General features: G+C 38.4%; 1 protein-coding gene across 3 annotated transcripts; it reads right to left on the bottom strand.

Moving 5' to 3' along the window:
* Nucleotides 1–1432: 1432 nt before the first annotated feature.
* LOC113227006 (cilia- and flagella-associated protein 44) lies at nucleotides 1433–25034 on the bottom strand. 3 transcript variants are annotated; one of them, XM_026459861.1, is made up of 42 exons: nucleotides 25022–25034; nucleotides 24565–24736; nucleotides 21067–21229; nucleotides 20627–20781; nucleotides 20139–20302; nucleotides 19780–19910; nucleotides 19596–19700; nucleotides 19306–19455; nucleotides 18658–18717; nucleotides 18335–18577; nucleotides 17979–18155; nucleotides 17374–17565; nucleotides 16458–16600; nucleotides 16047–16180; nucleotides 14575–14755; nucleotides 14240–14405; nucleotides 14030–14133; nucleotides 13863–13965; nucleotides 13620–13792; nucleotides 13336–13545; nucleotides 13151–13261; nucleotides 12499–12667; nucleotides 11140–11313; nucleotides 10849–11046; nucleotides 10614–10770; nucleotides 10315–10411; nucleotides 10120–10222; nucleotides 9016–9135; nucleotides 8745–8943; nucleotides 8380–8678; nucleotides 8276–8304; nucleotides 8102–8218; nucleotides 7800–8028; nucleotides 7617–7721; nucleotides 7420–7527; nucleotides 7188–7342; nucleotides 6847–6996; nucleotides 4923–5064; nucleotides 4392–4548; nucleotides 4193–4309; nucleotides 2206–2357; nucleotides 1433–2001 (listed from the first exon to the last, which is right to left on the bottom strand). In XM_026459861.1, exons 1-42 carry the CDS (start codon nucleotides 25023–25025, stop codon nucleotides 1714–1716), a joined length of 6306 nt encoding a protein of 2101 aa, XP_026315646.1. In that variant the 5' UTR covers nucleotides 25026–25034; the 3' UTR covers nucleotides 1433–1713. The 3 variants fall into 3 exon arrangements, with proteins under 3 accessions (XP_026315646.1, XP_026315644.1, XP_026315647.1); XM_026459859.1 differs by having other exon boundaries at nucleotides 8102–8304; XM_026459862.1 differs by lacking the exons at nucleotides 19596–19700; nucleotides 19780–19910; nucleotides 20139–20302; ... (2 more) ...; nucleotides 24565–24736; nucleotides 25022–25034 and having other exon boundaries at nucleotides 8102–8304; nucleotides 18658–18710; nucleotides 19306–19362.
* Between the last annotated feature and the right edge of the window lie 595 nt (nucleotides 25035–25629).

Here is a 25629-nt window from a genome sequence, read left to right as displayed (position 1 = left end):
TCTTTTGTGAGTGGGTAAAGGACACGTCTGGTGTTCTACCTAAATACATAACTCAATTTCACTCGAGGTGTGGGTTGTTTCTTGTTTGCATAACATGTCTAGTTCTTATATGCTTTGATATTTTTAGGTTTGATAGCATGTGTGTATTTTAAGTACAACGCCATCTGTTAGCGGCAATATTATGTGAAATTAAACGGAAGGTCCAACTACCACACTCTTACCGCATCGGGGCGCGAACATTGACCTTAGAGGATGGAAAAAAAATAAAAGAACATTGACCTACCAAACTTGTGAAACAATTCTATCATGCACGTAAAGTTTATTTTTTCCATCCTCTAAGATGCAAAGAGTATTGCTTATTGTCACAGTGACAACATAGGATAGGTTAAATCGGCACGTTATTATTTCTTTCGGAAGTTTAATTTGGAAACACAGTTTTTTTCGTAGATTGTGATTTGAACAAGTTCTTGGTTGTTTGTTAAATACTTAGACTATGGAAACTTCCTCTAAGGTCAAATATGAGGTAGGTAGAAAGGCATATTTAATATTTATTTCAGTAATCATTTTAACATATCTTAGCCTAAGTTAACTGCAATTTCATTTGTTTTTCGGAACCTTTTACGTTATGATTCATCAAATTATCATGGACCCATGATTTTCGCTTGTAGGAATAATTATGGACCCTCGCTAATCGTTCGGGACAAGTTCAATCCTCGTGCTCTTACCAGTAGGAGCGAGCATAACATATTATGGAAACCTCGTTGGTCACGAGCTAGATTGTGCACGGCAGTGATGCACTGCAAAGTAGTTTACTCGTCTAAATCCTGGACGTAGTAAGGGAGTACCAGCTAGCCGGCGGGTATTTTAAGTTACAACAAGCCACGTCCAAAATTCAGCTTTTCATTTTTACACAAATCAGTAGGGTATAGTATCTTACAGGAAGGAACAACTATGTGCCGAAATAATAAACAAATTTCCAGAATAGTACCTATTGCATTTATTGCATATTAATAAGAAGTAAATAATGTGTAGAAGTGAGTACGATGAGCAATTAAAGATATGCAATGTGTTGAAAATCTTCATTGAAAAATGTATTTACAATATCGTAAATGATGACATAGCGTTCAGCTTTTTAAAAAAGTAACCCGTACCTGAGAATCAGTTACAAGTGTAAATGAAAAAAATGCCAGAAAAATAATTCATACCAATAAAATATGTGGTTTCTATAAAGTCAGCGTCAAAACCGGTTTATCCGGGACATCAAAACGCGCGATTGCATCGTGATACTTGTGGTTTATAGGCGGTGGCATCGGTGGAAACGTGCGACACAGCGCGCGATATATGTTCAGGCGCTTATGTTGAATCATTAAAAACGTGCATCGCGTTTGTATTACGCAAAGATATAGGAAAAAAGGGGTATGACGATTGCATCGCGTTTGCCTTACGACTGTGTTGCTGCTTAAGTCGCGCGTGTATAAGCGATTGCGATTGCATCGCTACTGAACCGCTGCCAAAAGTCGCAGTGTGTAACCGCTTAGTGAATAGAAACGGAAGGCAAGTTTTTCAGTATAGACGTCAACTCAATCTGCAACTACAGATTCTTATTTAACAACTTATTAGGTACCCCAAATATTATATTTGTACGTATACAGTGACGTGAATACAACCAATCAGTAGATATGCCAGCAAAGCGGCCCAAATTCGAAACAAAAATTAATCTAAGCCTTTATCGTCGGGCGTGGTTTCGGCATCACTTTCAACTTCCGCCTTTTCTGTTGGAGTAGTAGTTTCGCTGCCTCGTTTACTTTCACCAGTATCCTTAGCAATCGTATCCATGGAAATCCTTTCCGTCTTGCTCGATTTAGCAATCGATTCCATGGAAGTCCTTTCCGTCTTACCCGATTTACTGGTTGCTGTACCCTTGCTGGTTCGACTTGATTTGCGGCTACTGAGCCGACTGCTTTCAATAACGGCACTGGTAGATAGCCGTACCTCGGAGTCCTACATTAGAAAACGTTTTAATAAGCAAATATACATATCAACAAAATTTGGTAATCTCCACGGAGTCATCGCTTAACAGCGGGATAAACGCAGTTTTGCCGTGTCTTTTTCCGCTCTTATACGTAGTATAACAGTTGCAAACTTCATTGATGCGTGTGCGCGTAACTTATATTACTAAGCATAATAATGAGAGTAAATACTTGCCTTAATAACCTTAGCAGCAGCTATGACTGAGTCAACCTCTTCTTCAATTTTCCGTTTTTCATCAGGTGGAACGATTTGTGCTCTTAAGCAATCAATTGCTAATAATACAATATCTTCGAGTTCATCTGTTGATATGTTGGATACACCGCAAGCTGTGGAAGTTAACCCGGTTAAGTTTAATTATATTTGCAAATTTATTTTTTTACACCTCTCTCTCTCATCTGAGCGTTGTCCCGGTTGCGTCCTCAGCAGTGTTGCTGCGGAGCCCGGGGTCCGCTTTCCTACTTTTTCTCCTCCACTTTGCACGGTCTTCGGCATCCTTAGTGGTGAGACCATTGGCACGCATATCACCCTTGGCGACGTCAGCCAGCACTTCTTGGGTCTGCCCCTTCTACCGGGGCCCAGCGGAGGTGGCATAGCCAGACATTTGTTTCCCACGTATCATGCCGGTTTCCGTAAGATGTGGCCGTACCAACGTAGGCGGCTTTCTTGCAGTTTATCTGCAATGTCACGGACGTGAAGGCTGCCGCGGTTGCGGTAGTTTCTGACACGGTCTTTCCGTGAAACTTCACATATCCAGCGCAGCATGTTCATTTCCGTGACACGCAGCTCCTGCTTATGACGCTCAAGTACGGGCCACGTTTCACTGCCATATAAAAGGACAGGCCTAATGATGGATTTATAGACCTGTCCTTTCTTAGCTTAACTTAAAAATCTTGGGGTCACAAATGACACCAGTCACCTCACGCCACTTTGCTCAAGCGGCTGCGATTCGGGCTCTGACGTCGCAGTCGATGTCTCCGGACGCGCTAAGTACAGATCCCAAGTATTTAAACTGGCCCGTAGGCTCGACTGCCTATGCGTACGGGTAGGGGATCTGTAGCGTTGCAGACCATGTACTCAGTCTTTGCCACATTTAGTCTCAGACCGCCGTTCTCAAGCGACACCTTCCACACATTCACTCGTCGTACCAGTCTCCCTCTACCCGCATCCGCCAGCGCGATATCGTCAGCGTACATAAGCATCCACGGGGGTTGCTGATGCTTGTCTCGGATGGAGGTTGAGACCTCGTCTAATATCACGCTGAACAGATAGGGACTGAGAACTGAGCCCTGGTGAACTCCGACTGTGACATGGAAGGGTTTAGTGTCACCAACAGCAGTCCTAACCATGTAATCGGAATCGCGGTACAAGTCTCGGATGATGTCAATATAAGTTTCTGGTACCCCTTTGCCGGGCCGAAGCCCATATTGACCCCCCGAGACAGCACTCTCCTGTCGGATCCGAGAGTCTATTATACGCTCGAAGAGCTTCATGGTGTGGGACATGACCTTTGTGCCCCGATAATCGCCACACTCTCCTGCACCGATCCCTTCCCTTTGAAGACTGGAGTGATAATACTCAGTCTCCATTGGTTAGGGATTTTACAGGTGAGGAGCACGCGATTAAAGAGGCCGGTAAGGGTGCCCACACCACGGGGACCCATTGCCTTCCAGGCCTCGATGGGAACCCCATCGGCTCCGACAGCTTTCCGATTCATCATGAGACAAAGAGCTAAGTGGACTTCCTCAGGCGTTACCGGTCGCACTAGTCCCTGATTCGGAGGGAGGATCGGTGGCTGCACCTCTCTGTGCTGCTGATTCAGCAGCTCGTGGAAATATGAGCGCCATCTCTCCTTCACCGCGTCGACCTCGCATAAGGTTGCCACGAGAGTCTTTAATGCAGCGACACTTGGAAATATCTTGTGCCGCTAAGACCTTCGAACGTGCCAGCTTAAAGATAAGCTTCTGCCCCTCAGACGATTCCAACTTGTCGTACAACGGCTGCAGGTGGTCCCGTCTGACTCTGGCTACAGCTTTCTTAGCGGCACGTTTGGCATCCCTATATGCGTCGCGGTCTTCAGAAGAGCCGGACGCTTGCCACGTTTTGAAGAGGGCTTTTATTTTTTTTACACCATCATTTAAATTCACATGGGGCAACAACTTACCTTGAATATTCGATATCACGTTATGTGCATTTATATTCGCGATCATTTCTTGAGTTATTATCATTTCGTCGTCCGACAGAACGGCCTTTACTAGCGATGTCATTGTTTCTTCAGTGTCTGGACCAAAATGATTTAAAAAAAAATATTGTAAGATATTAATAGAAATAGTATATTTACGTTGTTATAAAATTTAACGAACCTAAGTCAAACATCTCAGCCGATTGAAAGAGTGCGGCCAAAGCGGGTCCTAAACGTTTTTCCAAAGTTTCAGCATTACCAGCTATATCTTTCAGTGCTTCTTCAAGTTGAGTCATAACTGCATGAGTTTGTTGAGTTTGCCCTTCCATGGTTTCGATCTGTAGTTGACAGAAATAGATTTCGTTTTAGGGTGCGTACAGATCTGGCGAATGCGCCGCGAACGCGTGCTGCATGCGTGCAATTAAGTACATATATGTTAATATATATGTAGCGTGCAAGGGGCACGCTTACGGCATGCGAACAGGTCGCACGAGGTAATGCACGTGTGCAGCTCGCAAGCCTTTCGCAAACAGGCATTTGCGGCGCATTCGCCAGATCTGTACGAAGAAGTATAAGAATAAGTTACTACTAACTACAAATCAATATATAGATTTCTTTATATATTGATTCGCTATAGATTTCTCTTTGTTTTAATCTCCTTTCCTTAATGTTATGAATAAATAAAGACGAATTAAGTATACTAATTAATTACGTGTTGTCGAAGAAGCCAATCGGCTACAGCACCAAGCGCGTCGAAGGCGCGTGTTTGCTTTTTATATTGGCTTGGATCTCCTCCGTGTTTCAGCAGCCATTTCTTCAGTATTTGATCTACTACTTCATAACGAGATTTGGCCCTGCATGTGCACAAGACTCGCAATTAGAAATTTGACGTTAGATGTAAGGCAATAAATAAATGACGAAGAATTACAGCTGTATTACTTCGTCATTTATCGGATTTGATTTAAGATGAAGAAATAGATGAGGGGAGAGGAACAGAATAAGGACGTTGACTTTCTGGATTTTACAAAAGACGAATATTCATAAGTTTAATGAATGAATTATACTAATGATGAAGAGGAAATAATAAGAAAAATAGTGTAGGTACTAACGACATTTACTTACCGAACTAGATCACTAACTCACCACTGAACACAAGGTAGTTATAGTCTTTGACCCTAGCCTGTCTTTTAACAGGACAAAAAATATTCTAGGAGAAATCGATAAGGTTATGTTGACTCAACTAATGTCGTATTTTGGTGGGAATCGTATATTTCATAGTGAATAATATGGGTTTACTAGTGGTAGATCGACTAGCGATGCGAGGGTAGCACTACGAAAATATATCTTTGATGCTTGGGAAGGTTCCAGAACGCTATTGGGGTTTTCTGTGACCTCCCAAAGGCATTTGATTGCGTGGGTCATATTACTCTTATAAGGAAGCTGGAATATTACGGAGTAAGTGGCAAGGCGTTCGAACCTGTCTCGTCATATCATAACGGTAGAATTCAGAAAGTAGACATAAAAGGAGTGACTTCTTTGGGTTCTCCGTTAAAAATGGGTGTTCCGCAGTGCTCAATACTTGGACCTTTCTTATTTCACATTTATATTAATGATCTCCATTCTTTGTTAAGGACCTTTGCGAAATAGTATTGTTTGCTGACGACACATCCTTTATTTTTAAAACATGACGTTAACTATGACAATATTAATGATACCCTTTCAATAAACTGGTTTAGTATTAACAATTTATTGCTACCAAGAAGACAAAGTCTGTTAAATTTGAATTACCTAATGTAAAATAGACTAGCCCAATCATAAAAAATAAATGGAGAAAAGTTGGCCCTTGTTATTATAGCTGCCCTTTTGGGTGTGACATTAGATAGTAAACACCAATGGTTTCCATATATATCGTCCTTGGCCAGCAGATTAAGCTCTGCCGCATACACAGTCCGTAGAATATGTGAGCTTACCGATGTTGCTACTGCTAGACTAGTTTACATTAGTTACTTCCATAGTATTCCATAGTATAATGTCTTACGGGATTCTCATGTGGGTTGAAGCGTCAGATATACAAACCATATTTGTGTTGCAAAAACGAGCGATTCGCTCTGTGTACCATTTAGGTTCTTTGGATTTCTCTATGAGAAAAGTTTAAGGAGACTGGTATCATGACTGTGGCATCACAGTACATTTACTCAAATATTTTGTATGGCCATAAAAATTTTCATAATTTCGTTACGAAAGAAGATATCCATAACATTAACCTTAGAACTAAGTCTAAGGGAACTGTAAATCCTTTTACAATGAAATTCCGGGACACATAATATTAAGATTACCATTTCCTAAGTTTAAAACTTACATTAAAAGCATTTTAATTGATAAGTTATATTACAAAATTGTGACTACGTGTTAGATAAGGACACATGGAAAGACAATGTGAGTCTAGATTCCACACAAATTTGATTCAAAATGTATTCTATAGCATTTAAGTTTATTTGAAAAGAGAGGTCAGCGTAGTGAACGACAAGTAGTTTTAAAAAATTACGTTTGCAAGTGTAAAAATGTTATCTATGGAATAAATGATTATTTGATTTTGACTTTAATCGCTAGAATGTTCAACTTGCGCTAGTTTTTACCCAGTCAGCATTTCTGGAACTTCTGCAGATAGCTCCTTGAGCAGAGAATCAGCGTTCTCCCGTGAGAACTTCATTAAATCCAGCGCGTCATAAATCAGTCTCATTATATTCACGTCGTAAATCAATGCTGTTTGTGATCCTAGTGGAGTTCTGAAATATTATTAAATTTTATACTATAGGCTTTGATACCTATTATTGTTCCTTTTTTGAGTAGGTAAATAATAATAATAAGTTTGGTAGTGTGTTGCCAGTTCAGCCCGCACTAGGTACTTCTATCATCGCCCATTGATGTTCACAAAGGAATAATAATAAATAACAAATAAATTCAGTGCAAACCGTACATTGGAAAATATTTTTTACGAGGACACCATTGAGTTCTAGGCACCTGGAACAGTTCAATCTCAGAAGGAACTGTAGACGGAGGTTCTTCTGTCTTTAGCGTATGAGAATATCCTTGTGACTTGAAGCGCAGGCCCTGGATCTCATCTTTCAGTGCCTGTATCATTCGAATGTTAACATTTATAAATGACAAGCTAAATCATGCACTTAAAAGAGTTTGACTTAGGTACCAACCGTTATCTGATACCTCTGTTGTTGACGAACAATCTTTAGCCGCACTACATCCCGAGTGTATTGATTTATGTCATAGCCTCCGTACATAGAGGAAGGATCTGATGTTGGCTATACAAGAGAGTAAAATAACAATTTAAAATTCGCTGACTCGTTTGTAAATACATGTATTATTAATTAGGTATTAGTAGATAAGTTACCTTTACGGGTACAATATCGCTCTGTAAAGCAGCTGCCAAACGAAGGCGTTCTGAGTAATTATTTAGAATATTCAAATAACGCTTCTCCAATTCGCAATAACGATCCTGAATAAAAACAAAATAGAACAATACTTACATCACCATCTTATAATTTAATGAAAACGAGAATTAATTAAATCGAACCCGCCAATCTCTCAACTGATGAAGTATATGGGGCATGATCTTAAGGTTGACGGAAAACTTGTGTCTTCTAGTCATCTGGCGCAGCAACTCATCAAGAGTCTTATCTACTTTACGAGGTTTTCCAAGCTTGCGAGTGAGAACATCACGCATTTGTGCACGGATTTCTTCAGCCTGTCTTTCCATTTCGCGTAAATCTATGTTCATACGAAATAGATGAGTGCGATTTATTCTGAAACACGGGATAAAAAAACTTGGCATTTGAAATATGAAGTACAACTAATGCTAAAGTGAAAGTTACTAACTTTGCACGCAATTTCTGGAGTCTAATTTCTTCCTGAATTTCCAGAACTCGTTTGCGCAATCGTTTCAGCATTTGTTCTGGGAATACAATGCACTTGGATAATCCCTCCGGGCCGGTACAGCCCTTGATAGCACTAGCTCTTATCTGGTCGTACCTTAGTACTACCACCTGGTCTATCTCGTTCAAACAGCTTTGTTTCTCCAACTGTATTAAACATAATATTTATATTTGTTGTTTTGAGACGTTCGGGTACAGGAAAATAGAAAAAACATTGCTCACCATGAATTCTCTCAGATCATTCTTCCTTTTGTCAAGCTGAACAGACAGCTTACGTTTGATTTTATTATGTGCATCAATATCTCTTTTTAGCTGTTCTACCAAGCGGTCCATTTCCATCATTGACTGCTCATGTGTCCATCTCAAATTTCTTAGCTCGAAAGTCTTGTCATAAACATCGCGGTCACAGCCTTCGGGACAAATGTTCGGATCTAGGCGAATAGGTCCGATATCACGGCTATCAAGACTTCCTTCATCCTCCTCTTCACTCGATGAAGATGATGATTCAGATTCAGTCGATTCTACAAAAAAGAGACAATTGTACCTTGTGCTTAGCAATATACTAATGATTTTACAAATATATTTACCATCGTCATCTTTGTCACGCGGCGGCTTATATTTTTTCTTAAAGATTCTGCGTAAAAAGTCCGCGAATTTATTATCGTGAACTAATTTCTTAAATTGCGCTTGTGCTTCTTCACATTTGATGCCTTTGTCTACCTTATCAGATATGTGATCTTGAATTCGGAGCTCACACTCTTTAATTTGATCTTGAACTGCTTTAACCTAAGACACAGGAGGATGCTTGATATTATTACAAAACAATAAGTAACAGTAATGTATTTGACCACAATTTACCTGCATCAATTTCGTATACACTTTTTCGGCTAAACGATCTTCATGTGCTTCAAATCGATTCAAGACATTCATTTCAAGATGTGTTTGACAAAGATGTAATTCCAGGAGCTGATTTTTCTCCTAATAACAATATTTGTTATTAACAAACTTCAGAACAGGTAGAGTATATTTACCAAAACTTCAAGTGATGCACAATACATTAATTTGGTAGTAGTAGAGCTCCTTGTGAAAGAGTTCGTTCAGGATAGTACTGCCACCTTATCTATTCCTGCCGCCAAGCAATAATGTCAGCATTACTGTGTTCCGGTTTCGAAGGGTAAGGGTGCTGGTGAAATTACAGGCACATGGGACTTGTCAACGTATGTCTAAGGGTGATGGGCGCAGTGTCACTACCCTTCAGATCTATGTGGTTTAAAGCTCTGAGTGGTACTGCAACTGTTATGGACAAGCGTGTAGCTTACCATCAGGTGCACGACTTGTTCGTCTCGTCACTAGATATTATAAATAAATTAAATAAAAAGCAAAAATGTAAACAAAGTAGTAATAAACTTTTCCTCTAAGTACTAACGCTACAGTAAAGTAATTAAAGCTAGTTACATATCAGTTGCAGTAGAGCTGCACAACTAGATCTTTCACAAGAAAGAGCTCGTCCATCGTATCTATTTCTGCCGCCAAGCAGTAACGTAAACATTACTGCATTCCGGTTCTGAAGAGTTTTCCTAGTGCGATCTGCTGGTGAAATTACTGGTACATAAATGTGGAAGTTGTTCAGCTTTACATCCCTCATTCACTCACGGCACCGCAAATGTTGTCGGTAGGTCGCTTACAACCACTTGCCACTCTTGTTCGTCCCATCCATCATAAAAAAAGAATATAAAAAATGTAGAACAAAATACAATACAATAATTCCGTGTTTTCAGAGGTAGGTATGAGAATGAGGTATGGAGGTAGATATTAATCACTGTATGTATTATTCCATGAAGTTTTGGTAAATGTGCTCTGGTTATAATAGTTATAAGGAATATTAGTGATATCTGGTAATAAGTTATGTGATATTAAAAATAGGTACTCCCGATTATATTACGAAGATTGGTTTTTAGATACCTGAACACGTATGCGTTCTCTTTGCAGCTGTCTCAGCCGTGAATCAAACTTTTGAACTGATATCTCTGCATCTGCTAATAACATGTCTTGCTCATAGAGATGTCTGAAATTTTTTATTATGTACGAGTTATCAATTTTTATATAATTGTATATTATAAGTTACATGATATATGACGTTTTCATAAAACTTCTTGCCTTTCAATACGTCTCTCTCGTATTTCGACTTCATACGGTGTCTGATCGTCGCTTCTAGGCTTAACGTACTCCCAAGAAACGGCAAGTGGGCGAATTTCTGTATGAAGTAATAAATTTAAGTCTAATAACATCATGAGTAGTGATGTTAAAAGTATTTACTACTATTTTTACTATGATCACCTTCACATCTCGGGTATATTATGTCGGTTATTAAAACAAGGATTTTATATATTTTTTAAAGCAACGCAGCAGTTTTTTAAAATTCAAGTATAGGCATAGCTAACGATATATTTACTTACCAATTAGTGGAACGAAACGCGGTACTTTAGGTTGTCGCACTCTTGGTAGAGGATACAGCGAAGGAGCATGTCCCGACTTTCTGCGTTCGAGTGATATTGACGCTCTCTTGGAGGTCGTTGGTATTCTAGATGGCATAGATATCTTTTCTGGTTTGATCTAAAAATAATAATAATAATACTCATATGTAAACAAAAGTAAAAGAAACCTACAAAATCGTTTGAAAATGTACTATACCTCAAGGTTTTTCTCTGGAAATTCGAGGTTTTCATCAATTTCCGGAATCGCGGGTGGATCTTTGGCCATTTTTGGTGGGATTTCCACACGAATTTCCATGAGCCTCTCTCCAATTTTCTTCATTTTGTCAACTAATTTTAATTTATGATCACGTAGTTCGAGAACTTTTAAATTGAATGCATGCTTTTTCTCGTATATCTGGTAAAGGTAAATTAAATTTAATCTGGGAAACTTTTCACAAAGAAGAGAAAACAAGTACAGACAACTTCCAGTAGATACACCTAGACGTACCTCTTGTCTAGTCAGGCATACTTTCAACTGTGTATTATGACCTGGCGGTGCAACGTAGTCGCCTTGTGTTTTCAGAAGACGATTTCCAATAGTAGCTTCAGCTTCTTTAAGAGCTTCCGCAGACCCAGGGGGTAATGCATTTGGATCAGGTTTGCGAGATAAATGTTCCTGCCACTAAAACATAAAAGCAGAAGAGACGTTAATATTTGACAATGTGTGAATAAATGTGATACAGAGGCAACGCACAGCACTTACTCTTCCGTGGCCGAACGGTTACCGACGAACGTCGGGTTCGATTCCCGTGGCGGGAGAAATATTTGTATGGCCTATATTTATTTCTCTCGTGAGTTTGGGTGTAATTTGTGGTTGTCTATGTGTGTGCCCATGGCACCCGCGATACAGGGTTTCCCTAGTAAAGCAGGGCTATGGGTGTGTGCGCGCCGCTTGCCGAATAAATGTGGAAGCGAAACGCTTCGTGCTAATTCTAGTAATATCCACAACACAGGAGTGGAACCCCCACTCCTGTGTTAAGGACATTACCAGAATTCTTATTCACGTCTAGTCTCTCGATCATGGAAAGGGGAAGGCGGAATCAAATCATGCAATCCCATCGCACGTCATATATCCTGTAGAATACCGATAAGCAGGCAACTTCACGGCGGTGTTCAAGGTTCTACAGCTTCGCCTCTACTAATTCCGAGTCACCTATAAGCCTCTTGACACGCTTGTCGACTGAATCCAAGGTGGCCAGTTGGTATTTAGCAGAGCCATCCCATGAGTGCCAGCAGTACTCCATACATGGCCGGACTTGTGCTTGGTGGTGCTGAAGCAACTGTCCTGGTGTAAAGTAACGCGTCACCTTGAAAAGGATGCCAAGCTTCCTGGCTGCATTTTTGGCCTTGGATTCAACGTATCTGCCGAACTTCAGATAGGACGACAGGTCCATTCCAAGTAGTTGGAGACGGTCGGCTATCAGTATGGGTATATTACGAAAAGTCGGAAATCAGGTTAAAGAGCGCATAAACATACAAGCCACGGTGCTACGTTTGTATGGAGTTACCATACTTGTCCTATTCGACTCATCCGAAGAACAGAGTCCGATGTGGTTATACGACGAAAAGAGGATAAATACATAACCTCGTTATTCAAAATAAGGCCTAGCCTTTGGTGTTTTCAGAATTTTTGTATTATTTCGTTTCGGAAATATAAAATCGATCAAAGGTCGATCTGATATCCACAGCTCAGAACAGCGAACGAAATGTACAAAGTAATGAGAATAAGCAGTCTTGCACATAGGTAGGCACTACTCATGATGTTCTACGGATGAGTCGTATTATACTATGCTATGGTATATATTACCTCAATGAATTGAACGTGATGCCGAGATAGTCGTTCATAGTAATTGCGGATTTGTTTTACTAAAGGATGTGGCGGGTGTGGAGGTAATCCGAGCAAAAAAGATGCTACTCTTGGTGGGCCCCACGATGTCCTCTTGGTAGGACCACGGCGGGACGTGGAGTCCGTACGCCTAGATTAATAATATTTAGTGTCAGACCGTTACAATAATGAAGAAGAAATATACGTAATATAACGTGTACAAAACCTAATAAAACAAAAATCTTCCTTGATTCAGCGATTGACTCTCTTGGACTCATACACGTAATTCGTCACTCTTCTTTCTTATCTAGGCGTCGAAAGCAATATTTGAAACACAAGCTAAATATTTTGAAAAAAAAAAAAACATGCTTTATATCTTCTTACGCGATATTAGGCTTGAACTAATGATTGTGTTTCATACGTACATAACAAAACGTGCACATAACAAAATCACATTAAACGCACTTGCAAACTTACTTCTTTTCTTCAGTTTCTACTAATAACCTTAGTTCTTCGTATTTCCTAATGTCAGCGTGCAACACGCAAGAAGTATATTATTATTAATGAAGAGAACATTAACGATGTTTTGACTCCTTACAGCGATTCACAACCGCAACTAACTTCCACGAATTACCTTGCTTTCAGAGCAGCCTCAGCCATTTTTTGGTAAACTTCTTCGAGCTGGTCCCAAAAAGCTTGGGACAGGTTTTTCTGTCTTAGAGGTCTTATCATTACTAGTGGATCCCTGAATCAAAATAAGTAGTAGATAGAACCTAGTCGTAATGAATCTTACACTGCATAAATCTCATTTAATGTTACCTGATAGCCAGTACTGTAAAAGGAAAAACATCCAACTGGATAATATTCCGGGAATGCATTTTCCATAAGGCTAAATCAGAAGCTTCCAACTGATGAGCGACTTTTCTTTTAGCCAGAGCCTTCAATTCGTCGAGTTCTCTTTCTTGCACTTCCAGAGGCCGAGGATCTAGGGTCACGTCGATTTGTTGGGAATACGGTAAATGGCGGTTTCTACAAAGGCATCAATTAAATTACAATAACGCCATTGAAAAATCAAGAGTTCCGGAACGCCTAAGTGAACTCACAATCTTATAAGCTTGTTGTATTCAATGGTTATTTCTGCAAGCTGGTTTCTAACTCGTTTCTTGTGAGCATTCGCAATGGCCATCATTTTGTCGTACTCTTCTTTTTGTTTCAATTGTTCATGAGACATAATTTCTCCTTCGATTGTGCTAGGTTCTTTTACTTTTTCCAGTGGCTATATAATATGCGAGTTTAATTAATATGAGTTATCAAGAAAATATTAAAATCATGTGTCGGTTACTTACTAAATGTTCTGGTAAAGGGGCTTCGGCTTTAGGAACTAGAGGTTCTTCGAAATTTATAATGAAAGCAAATATGTTACCATCGTCTCCGCAAGTAAATAAAAACCTGTAATAGAATTTCAATTTCAATAATAAAAATTGATGAATTTCGTAAGTTTTATTTTACATACTTTGCATCAGCACTGAATTCGAAACACCGTATGCTCCCGGTGTATTGGTCGTGCATTGGTAAATAATAGTAGTCAATGAAGTCTATTCGTGGAATTGGTTGTTTCTGAAAGAATACAAATCAAAATAAGTTTTCGATAATCACAGGTGCTCTAGTACTAGAAATATTACGATGCCTCTACGCCGTTGAAATAAAAAAATTAACAGAGTACCTCTTCTTTCCTCAATCGTCTTCCCTTAAGTGCTTTCATCAATTTCTGCTGAGCAATCAACCATATGTTGAGATGAACTGCAGGATTATCTTCTTCTGTAGTAGGCATTCTTATCACACGAATGTATCCTGTATTTGAGCCCAACATGATGTAACGGTGGTCACATCTGCAAATAGCAATAATGATTCAAAAAACCTGTGAAGAATCCGAAACGTTTATTTGTTTGAAATCAAATTTACGCGATTTAGAACCGAAAAGATAGTATTTCCGATACGTATGAATCATTTTTAGGGTTGTAACGAAGAATGAACAAATAGTCGACGAATTAAACTTACATAAATTTTACTGAGACCATAGTTTCACACCAAGCATCAGGAAAAGGCGCGTATTTGTAAATCTTGTTGCTTCCTGGTTTTATCAAGAGCAAGGCCCCGGTTTCTTTTTGGACCACCCAAACGCCTTCTGCACAGTATTCTGCCCATGTGATAGTGGTGCCAAGTTGACTTTCGCTTTCCACTGCAGAATGCCAACTCATCTGATTATTTTATAGTCAACAACGCTGGGGCTTTATACTTTTTGTAATTTGGTAAAACCGGGTTAGATGTCCCACTTTCTGAAAGGGCCTCCTAATTTAAAAATTATTAGTTTACCATGAATAATTCCTATGGATATAACTAGTTTCATCTTTTACATTACATTAAGACTTGATTTTATTGATCTAACATTTACTGATTTTGAAGAAATTGACTTTTTGCAAACCTATTTTTTTGAGGATAGATGCTTACCTTTAGAATAAAATAGTATTTTATTCATAATAAAATGTTTTATTTGTAACCTTTAATATTGTCTGTACATATTACATTTTTGATAATAAATATATACGTATTTAAAGTTACTACTTAGTTCACTTCGTTTTTTATAGCTATCAAAACAGTCTATACAAAAATGTTCGCTGCTTCAAATGTGAATAATTTGTCTTTTGGGTACTTTTACTTACTTTTAAACTATTATCATTTACTTGTCTTTTTCACTAAAATAATGTATTTTTTATTTTCTTTTCCTAACTTTCTTGTCATGTCCTTTACCTCTAAGGGCACATATACCGCGAAAAATCGAGGCGACTATCTTATTCGATATGTATAGATGCCCTTTTATTATATAACTAAGCTATATACAAAAGAGCGATTATTGGCACCTAGGTGCGCAGTTAATGAACCAGTATAGTTATAATAAAAATAAAACGGAATTTATTATAACTTACAAAGTTCTGTGACAGTAAATACTTGCGTCTGAAAATTTAAACCGTTTGTCGTGTTCGTCGCGGAGATAAACAAGCCAAACGTGTCCATTCCACACGAAGCCCTGCAGGAACTTTGATGAGTGGTGTCTATACTCCTTATTTAAACGAATTATTCTTTGTTGCGATTTGGGGAAGTTAGGTTTTTTGAAAACGAGGCACCTATCCCACTGCGGCATCTATCCCGGTTTTATTCTATCAACTTTGGCATAAATTATACTAGTTGAGTGCGCTTAGCTTGCTGTTGACTGCACCTTAATTGAAAATACATTTTAGCCCACCGGAAGAAGTAAAAGTGCACCACTATCATTTATAGTAAGACATGAGATAAAGTCGACGCAGCATTTAAGATGATTTAAACCACTCGCCGATTATTGCTCAGGTTGCGCCAGACGTAAGTACATGAAAAGAAAGTGTATGTGTGCAGGGAGACTCCTTTCGTGAACCCTAAGTAGGTAAACACTTTAGATAAAGCATCGTCGAACATAGGAATTGCGAAGAAAATCTTACTTAGTTGGACTTCACCCAACCAGCCTTGTCCTTCTTCGTCCTCTTTGTCGTCGGCCGCTTCCGCAGCTGCTTTCAGAGCCTCTTCGTCTAAACTTGCTAAATCTTCTTCAGTAGGAAATGGTCTATAGCGCATACTGAACATTACGTATTAAACAGTTAGAATCAGAATGTAATATTTCAAATATAAAACAATAAGATAAATTTCTTGATGATCAAGTACCCAGCGCAAAATATTCTCGAATTCTTTTAGTCATTGGCTTTTCGGTTTTGGCCCAAGGTGATAATGAACTCTAGTGTCGTTTTCGCTTTAACAGGCAAAAGGGCGTGGAAGAATTACGAATATATTAACTGATATAATGGAAATTTGTACTGAAATTAGTATAATAAATAATATAATAATGCGCGACTTACAATTGTTTCTTCACAAGGGTTTCTTTAGAAGATACAAATTCCAGCTTGAAAGTTGTTATATCAGAGTACTTCCGAATATCAATGCTTGGTAGAATCGCTTCCATGATAAAACCCACTTGTCCACATAGTAATATTGTAAATTCCTAAGAGAACTTTGGTGTTATAGAAGAAAAGGATGGCTATACTAAAAAGTCAATGAAACGCAATTGCCTTGAAGTACGAGCGGGCGGTTTAATAAGACCGTGACTTTGAGAAAAACAACAGTTTAAAAAAAAATCCGGTTTATTTTCTACGTAATCTCCTTTTAACTCTTTACACCTTGACCAGCTATATTCCAACTTCATCAACCCATCAAAAAACTATTTTTCTTTCAAACTGAAAAATAAGCCTCTGTTTCAGCTATCACTTCCATCCTCATTCGATGCAAATCGGTAAAAAGATTAGATAAAAAGTCAAATGGGGCCAAATTAGGTGAATACGGAGGGTTCGGCAACAGTTCATATTATAATTCGATAAGTTTTGATATTCAGATTGTAGATGATGAACGGAATGCTCGAAATTCTGTTTTCTCCACCTAGAAAATATATATCGACCTCTTTTTATTTCATTTTTTTTCGCGCTAATTTAAAAAAGTAACGCCTGCGGTTAGTAAGGAGTTCTAAATTAAGAAATAAAAATAAATTCTGAAAGTTTTATTTAACCCTAAAGTCACGTATTTATCAAACTGCCCTCGTATATGGTAATGTCGTCATATATTAACTTTTTAATAAGAAAATGATATTTTTAGCATAACGAAAACATGTTTAGGGTGTGAATTTCAGCAATGTTTTTGGTTACTCACCAATACCAAAGACTTTATTTTGGTGGTACGCTTCTGAAAGAAAGGGAAAACTGTAGTATATTTTATGGATCTTACCTCTTCAGGTTTCCAAGTCATATATGCAATGTTATTAGGAGTTTCAATGAATCCAATTGGCGACAATTGAAATGGACTTCCATTAATGAGCTTGTAGATAAATATGGAGGAATCAGTGGAACATGTGACCAGACGCGAACGTTGTGCGTTTATTGTTATTTGTGATATCGATTTTGAGTGAGGTTTCAATAGCTGGTAACAAAACACACGATCAATTGAATCTAGACTAAAGTTAATACTGACTAGGTAGATGTTATAGTCTGCAATGAGGTGTTGGGTCTATACCGAGGTGGATTTGGCGCGTGGTTTACTTGTCCAAATGTTGTTTAGTTGTACAAATCCGCCCGTTGCAGTAGCTGGTAGTGTATCTATTTGCCGCTTTGACGTGTAGGTATAGTATATACGGCACTGCATGACCGGGTGGATTGTATTAGAGAAAGGACGTTTCGTTTGACCGTCACCACCGTTGCCGCCAAATCGCATGGTGGCGAATCGCATCCTGTGGCACATCTTCTTCATGGATCTCACTTAGTGTGCATACAAGGTTGAAATTATAACCACCTTAACTTTTGTCTTATGATAGTGATATCATAGGCGATACTTACGGATATCATGTCAATAATGTCAGCGTGATCAGACATATCGCTATGAATGGTTAACGCAGAATGTACCCGTATATCGACCAGATCCTTTTGCTGTAGGATTCGATCAGGGTGGAAAAATAAGACTCGTAGGATCCCGTCATCAAACCCAAAAATTATTATGCAAGATGTTTCGTCAACCTGTAATTTACGTTAAAAATACTTGACGTTTCGGTACCCAGGTAAATAAATGAGGTATAATAATAATAATAATAATAAATATTTTATTGCAGGTTCGTACAAATATACCAGAGTGAAGTCATAATCAGTAAATAAAGTTCATAAGAAGTAAACGTACGGAGCTGCATTTGGGTACTTACATCCAAGGGTGGATACAATAAACAAGAAATCGCAGCAGGAAACTTGTATCTAGCAAGTAAAGTATGCGTCTCCGTATTGTAGGCCATTATAGCCCCGTCATAGCCAGCAGTTATCAGAATGGGATGAGTTCGTAGAGCCACTATACCGATAACTGGTCCAGAGTGAGAAGTCATGATCTTACGGTGCTGACACTCTAGTTTGTCAAGCTCAAGTTCTACAATCCATATCCCTCCATTGGCATCCTATAGGATAAATTAGCAGCCTGGATAAAAATCACCGCTCAAAAATTTGAGTTCAACTCACACGGCCTAAATACACTTACTTGTGCGAACCAAAACATGTCCTTTTGATGTCTAAGTGACATTATTTGACAGTCTGGTACCTGCATAGAAGTAAGTCAGTTCATTTAAAATGCAAAAAGGTAAAAAAAAAAATTTCGAGGCGGCAGGTCCGCAGATGTGATGACGTTGGAACAACAACTAGTTACAATATTATTTTTGAGGTGTAAAGTGATTAAAAAAGGATAAGAAAGGTGTGAGTATAAAAATGACGGCTGATAGGGGAGAGTGGAAGAAATACATGTTGTGCCGACCCCACCTAGCGTGGGATAAGGACAGGAAGAAGAAGAAAGTGATTAAAAAACTATCATTAGAACAGCAACAAGTAAACAGCAACACTATGTTGGTAGGTCAATGAACACTAAACATTGATTCACATACCTAAATCATCCTTTAATGAAGCCTGCAACTTTAGGCGGAATAAGAAAAAAGAAATGGATGGCAGATGGATATTTGCAACACCGTTACCGGCCCTTGAGAGACGTTTGGGTCACTTTTTGGAGAACCCCATATCGTAGTGCAAAGGAAACACTTTAGAAGCTCCTTCTACATCTTGTAAGTATATCAAGGATGGGGTCTCAAGGGCTAGTAATTTACAAACAAGGAGATTATTTAGGTACGAAAGTTTATACGCATGTCTCGGCAACAGGGTTAAGCTCAACAAATTGGTCGTCTTCGGGCGGATCGGCCTGTTCCACAGTATCCCAGTACCAAGCTCGGATACAACCGTCGCGAGCGATCGTCGTCACTTCGTCGTGTGCTTCACTAAGCATGAACTGAATCTGTAGATGTATGAAGTTCATTGTTGTTGGTTTTTGTAAAAATGATTGTATATGTATATTGGCCAGTTGTGGAATGAAAAGAAATTTACCACGAGCCATTATTATTACATAAATTTTGAAATATATCTGAATAGACTTACAATCGGTGCTCCGTGGCAAACTTTCCTTCCTCGCTGAGTTACCTCCACTTTGACAAGACCGGCTTCCCAGACCAGTATATTACCCCATTCACAACCTGAAAGGACCTGAAAGCACAGCATTTAGTCTTATCGTTCCCAAAAAGGTAATGTTTTTTACTAGTTTTATTTCGGTTTAAAGTCGTACTTTTTCGTCTGGCATCGGATAGATACCAAGTACATCACAAATTTCGGTCTTGCCAAATCTGCCAAGCTCTCCTTTTAATTTTAGACCCGTGAACGTAAGGGCCATTTTCCAGAATTTTATGTGAGCAGCACCTGAAAATAAAAGCTCTCGTGATCCATCTTGTCTTTAAAACTATATAAATAACTACGTCGAGTTTGTATTTTATTATTGAGTTCTTATATAAAAAAGAGGTTTAAAATTGATTGATAAATGCGAAAATAAATCCGAAAATTCGCAAATTTGCCTATTCGTTTTGAAGGTGAGAATAATACAATAAAAAGTACGATAACCTAACGTTAATAAGTCCTATTCAAATTTACCAGCTGTAGTTAGTTGACCCTCGCAGTACGGCGAAAACATGACATTGTTAACGTCGTAAGTGAAGGCACTCGTTCGTAGCAAAATCTTGTGGCGCTTCCAGTTCCAAATGGTTAAGTTATAGTCGGGTTCTTTGCCCACTGAAGCCAGAAGTTCACCGTCGGGACTGCAAGAAATGACATTTCTAATTTGTGTTTTAGACTCGAGGAGTTTGTTAACTCTGATTATTAAAATCGAGATCTGTATGGAATATTAATTCCAAGGCAATTATTTTGCTACGATAATACCTTTGAGCTTGAAAAGACGTGAACGATATCACATTACAAAGTTACCCCACATGGTTTTATAAACACTGACGAAATAAATAGTCATAATAATTATTTATACAACCATAACAAAAAATAGCGCAGGTAGTGAAGAAACGTTTAAAAATCAAGAAGTATCTATATCAGGAGACACTAAGCACTAAAGTTAGTTTTTATTTTTTGACCTGAAGTCCATAGTAGAGTAAGCATTCTCGGTGCCTTCTCTGAGCACAGCATCGACTTCCATCTGTGGCCAGGTGTATACTATGATCAAGGGGTCTCGATCCCCTTCCCGTCCTTCAGCTATCGCTAAACGATAGTTTGGATCTTTTCTGTAAACCTGTAATGTCAAAGCACATTGAAATCGGTATCGGTCATCCATATTTGACGGAATTCGGTGAAGCCTTTTAGCATAGTTGAAAAGTACAATACTAGTGGACTGTATGATTGATAAATAATTTAGTAAGTATTTCTAGATTTCAAATCTTCATCATAAATTCAACCACGTAATAGAAAAACTTATTCTGGAAGTCAATGTGAATAGAAAAATATAATTAAAAATAAAAATACTAAGGATTTTATAATGTCTTGGAGCACAGAAGGCAAAATTCTAGACAAAGCTTACAGTGATGTTGCCAACACTTCCACCTGTGCTGGTCCTCCGAAACCAAGTCTGCTTGGTGGTCACGTCCATGAAGGTGACGATACTGCCCGCTGCCCAGCAAATTACGGACTCATCGCATGGACAGAGGTTGAAGTATTTCATGCAATTATAGCCGTATGAATGTCTAGAAGTTTGCTTAGGAAATTGATTAAGTATAAAGTACAAGTTCTGTACTTGAGCTATTGCCACAAATTAATGATTACAAAGTAAATAGGTAATAGTAGGTAGGATAGGAAATTAGACATTCAAATTTGTAAAGTTACAGGTACTCATTTACTAAGTTTTAGCATCGCAACTGCACTATTTAATTTAGATTGTATAGCTTTATGAAGATTGTTACTGTCATTTGTATAATTAAGGTACCTTTTTAACCGACTTCAAATAAAGGAGGTTCGCAATTCGACTGTATTGTTTTTTTTTCCTTTTTTTTTGTAGATGTGTTACGCGATAACTCCAGCATTTCTGAACCGATTTTGTAGTAGTGGTTTTATATAATTTTCAAGAAAATATTCCACATGTAAGGGTGTCTGTTTACGCATGAAGACTTATTTTTATTAATAGCGCCTAAATTTTATTATAGGGAGCAATTATTATTTAATGGTTAATTTTGCTAGGCGTTTTTCTTTCTCAATATACTTCAAGCAGTGACAACCGATTTTTATTATCTCCTGTGTTAAGTCCCACATGGTCCTAGACCGAAGCTGGATTTTGTCTACCTGTATTCAACGACATATAAGCTTCAAATCAAGAAAATAAGTGAACTTAACTGCCAGTCGTCGTGGTCGTGGATGTATGCTGGTGAAGGTGTACATAACCCTTTTTATGAGTTTCATGACAAAGGCTATCCACATTGAACTGGTTGATGACTTGAGAAGCAATCATTATTTATCAGCATTGCACAGATTCATTGCGCGAGGGGGAAAACCAAAACCATATATTCCGACAATGGTCTATCATTTCTTGGTGCTTACACCCTTTCAAAATTTGTAAAAAGTAATTGTTGTGATTCGTTGTCGTCTGAGGTCGCCAATGAAGAAATTTGTTTTATTCCAGCTTATTCGGTACATTTCGGCGATCTATGGGAGGCTGGTGTAAAGTCGATCAAATATCATTTACAAAGAGTGTTGGGCAATTGTAACTTCAGAAGAGCTTTATATAGCACTTGTCCAAATATCAATAGCATGTAACACTCACTCACACTCAACATAGCCCCGCACTAGGGAAACCCTGTGTCGCGAGTGCCATGGCCACACACATAGACAACCACAAATTACGCCCAAACTCACGAGAGAAATAAATGTAGGCCATACAAGTATTTTTCCCGGCCCGGAATCGAACCCGGGACCTCTGCGTGGAAGTCCGGCATTGTAATCGTTCAGAAACGGAGGCAATTGAAGCAATCCCCTATTCGAATGGTCGAAAAACGACCACTTACCCATCTCTCGAGCGTTCCAAAAGACCTAATACCATTGACACCAGGACATTTCATCATCGGTAGACTGCTCACTTCCTTACCAAGCCAGATTTATCAAGATGTGCCAAACAATCGCTTGAATCGCTTCCAGCAAATTGAAAAACTTCGACAATATATTTGGCGCAGATGGAGCAAAGAATATGTCTCAGAGCTTCAACTGAGGACTAAATGGCGTACTTGTAAACACGCATTGAAGATGAACACTCTAGCAGTTCTAAAGCAGGACAATCTACCACCGCTAAAATGGAAATTGGGTCGAGCTACAACTCGTGTTTCCTGGCACTGATGGCGTCAATAGAGAGGCTGAGATCAAAACGTCTACAGGAATTGTAACAAGATACTTTTCAAAAATTTGTCCACTTCCTGGAGCAAGTATTACTGGTTGAAAGGCAAGTTTTCAACGGCCGGCGGAATATTCACGCATGAAGACTCATTTTTACAAATAGCGTCTAAATTTTATAAGGAGCAAATGTTTCAATTATGGATTTAGCTATGCTCCAATTTAAGGGTTTTTCTCTAAATATACTTCAAGCAGTGACAACCGATTTTTATTATTTCTTGTGTTAAAGTGTTTTTCCACTGACGAGGCAAGGTGAGACGAGGCGAGGCGAGAATTGAAATCTCGCCGACCTATTTCCACCAAAAATTGCCATCCGCGAGCTCGCGCGGTATCGCGCGGGCACTCGCGAGCACTCGCGACCTCGCACTAGGGTTATGGATAGTGAAGACACAGTGCTGTTCAATTCGTCAAGCCATAAACACGCGGCTAAAGTAGCATGTCCCGCAAATTATTATTATTAAATATGTTAACGGAAGAAGAAGCAGATGAAGATACTGTAAGAAGAAATAATGATGTCGTAATATAAGCTGTTTGTACCTCTAAGGTAAAATAAATTAATTATAAATAAAAATAAAAAGAACTTTTTCGAAAATATTTTTTTTTTATAAAATCTTTTAACCCAGGGCAAATATTACGAACTAGCAAATTTACGTTATATTACAATTATATTGTGTATATATATTTTTGAAAACGATGCAATGTTTTAAAAGTGGTTACATAACTACGATAAAATCACAATCCTAATCATGTACATTTTAATGCAATTACATACATAATATGCATTGTATAAATATTTACGAAAATGATACGGATACATGTATAACTCCAGGACTATATATTTTTCATTGACTGTTGTTTATTTATTTTTCTCTGAAATAAAAGTACCTCTTTTAAAATGTTGTGGTGATTACATATTTTTGCATAATTTCGAAAATGTGTGAACGTTAACATTTCGATGCACGAGACCGTATTGCACAATCTCGCGATTTACATTAATCGCCATCGCGAGCAACGATACGAGTACGTTATCGCGCGAGCTCGCGCCAGCTCGCGCGATATCGTACGAGACATCGTGAATCGTGTTGCAGAGTTAATAAAGATTCTATGTAGGCAGCAATACGATTCAAAGTTACATCAACAAATATTTCAAATCTCGTCTCGCCTAACCTCGTACTGAAGGTGCGCTAGGAGAGAACTGATATTTTGCCATATAAGTTTTAAAAATCGTGTCGTCTTGTCTCGTCTCGCCTCGCCGGTGGAAATACACTCTTAAGTCCTGTATAGTTGCGAACTAGGGAATGAATCCGGGTTTGCGCACTTTATTTTTTTAATAAAACTTTGATTTTAATAAAACTTGGCAAATAGATGTAATTCCATGAACTTTCGAGGTCGGTTTTTTTTAGTACTCTGTACTGAGATTATTTACTGTTTATTTTAGTATTATTATATTAGTTATTATTATCAAATTAGCTTCTTTTACATAAAAGTTTTACTTGTATTAGATAAGTTTATAATGGGAATGAATTATCTGTAAATTTCTCTTTACTCATATTTCTTGATTAAATAAAGATCTGGTTATCTAATTTATCATCATAGCTTCGATTCCAAAGACGAAATCTATCTCATGTTTACAAGTAAAGGATACTCAAATTCTAGTAAGTCAACAGGAATAGTGGAATAAGGTCCAGAGTTGATTGCCCCCGAAACAAAGTCATCTGTGTCATACACGGTAAGAATGGACTCCTCTTGCAACTCTTCGTCTTCGAATTCTTCATGTTCCCATTCTTCTCCTATAGTTTCTCCTAATTTCTCTTCTTCTGCAAAATAGTAGGAGTTTTTTAGGATCCTTACGAGTGATATGTGGCCTCAACTTACTCTGATCGGAGATTAACGTGATGATGTTTTTAATATAACAATAGTATTTATAACCTTAACTACTACTACCGTAACCACCATTTATTAATACAGGGTAACACAAGGAAATGGGAAATTCTCGTAGTAGTGGCTGCCCCGAGTTTGTAGACAGGTGGGAGTGATATCCTTTAATATACGTTTACTTGTCATTTAGTAATAATTATGGCGTACCTATTAACCCGACTCACCCATCGCTAAGTCGACTGCGTCGCATTCGGCAATGCGCAGTGTGTAGTCTGCCGAAGGCGGCAGATGTCCCGGTGTAAATGTGCCATTATGGGCCAGTGACTTGGTTTTTACATCGTTCGTGCATTTAAGTTGGCTTTTTGGTACCCACGTAATTTCACGGTTAGGCGACCTTCATTAGCCCCCAAGATTACTAGATCTGTATGTGTGCGATTTTTTTGTGGAGCCATCTCACAAGCAAAGGGTACATCTCACGCGCAACGATAATATTTGAACTGAAAACGACGATCTAAGAAACAGCTGCTTGGAACTGTTTCGTGAAAATTGTTTCAAGTTGTATGAAAAAGAAACATATGATTTTTTTACAAACACTTATTTCGATTGACCATTTATTTCTTACTTCCAACTATAAAACTTGTAAATTCACTTAATTTTGTGAGAGATACGTACTTCAGAATATTCCCTTTTTTCTTGTGCCATCTTGTATGAGGTAACTTCAAGGGTGAAATTGTTATTGCTGTCTTACCTTCATCGGTTGCGTCAGCCATTCCGAGCTTTCCAATAAATTCGCTTAGCAATGAAATCTAAGAATTAATTAACGCTTATTCTA

The sequence above is a fragment of the Hyposmocoma kahamanoa genome, unplaced genomic scaffold, assembly GCF_003589595.1.
Source record: "Hyposmocoma kahamanoa isolate Upper Pololo Valley unplaced genomic scaffold, ASM358959v1 202, whole genome shotgun sequence".
Classification (NCBI taxonomy): domain Eukaryota; kingdom Metazoa; phylum Arthropoda; class Insecta; order Lepidoptera; family Cosmopterigidae; genus Hyposmocoma; species Hyposmocoma kahamanoa.
The sequence above is the reverse complement of the archived record's forward strand: the minus strand, read 5'-3'. Positions and strand labels throughout refer to the sequence as shown.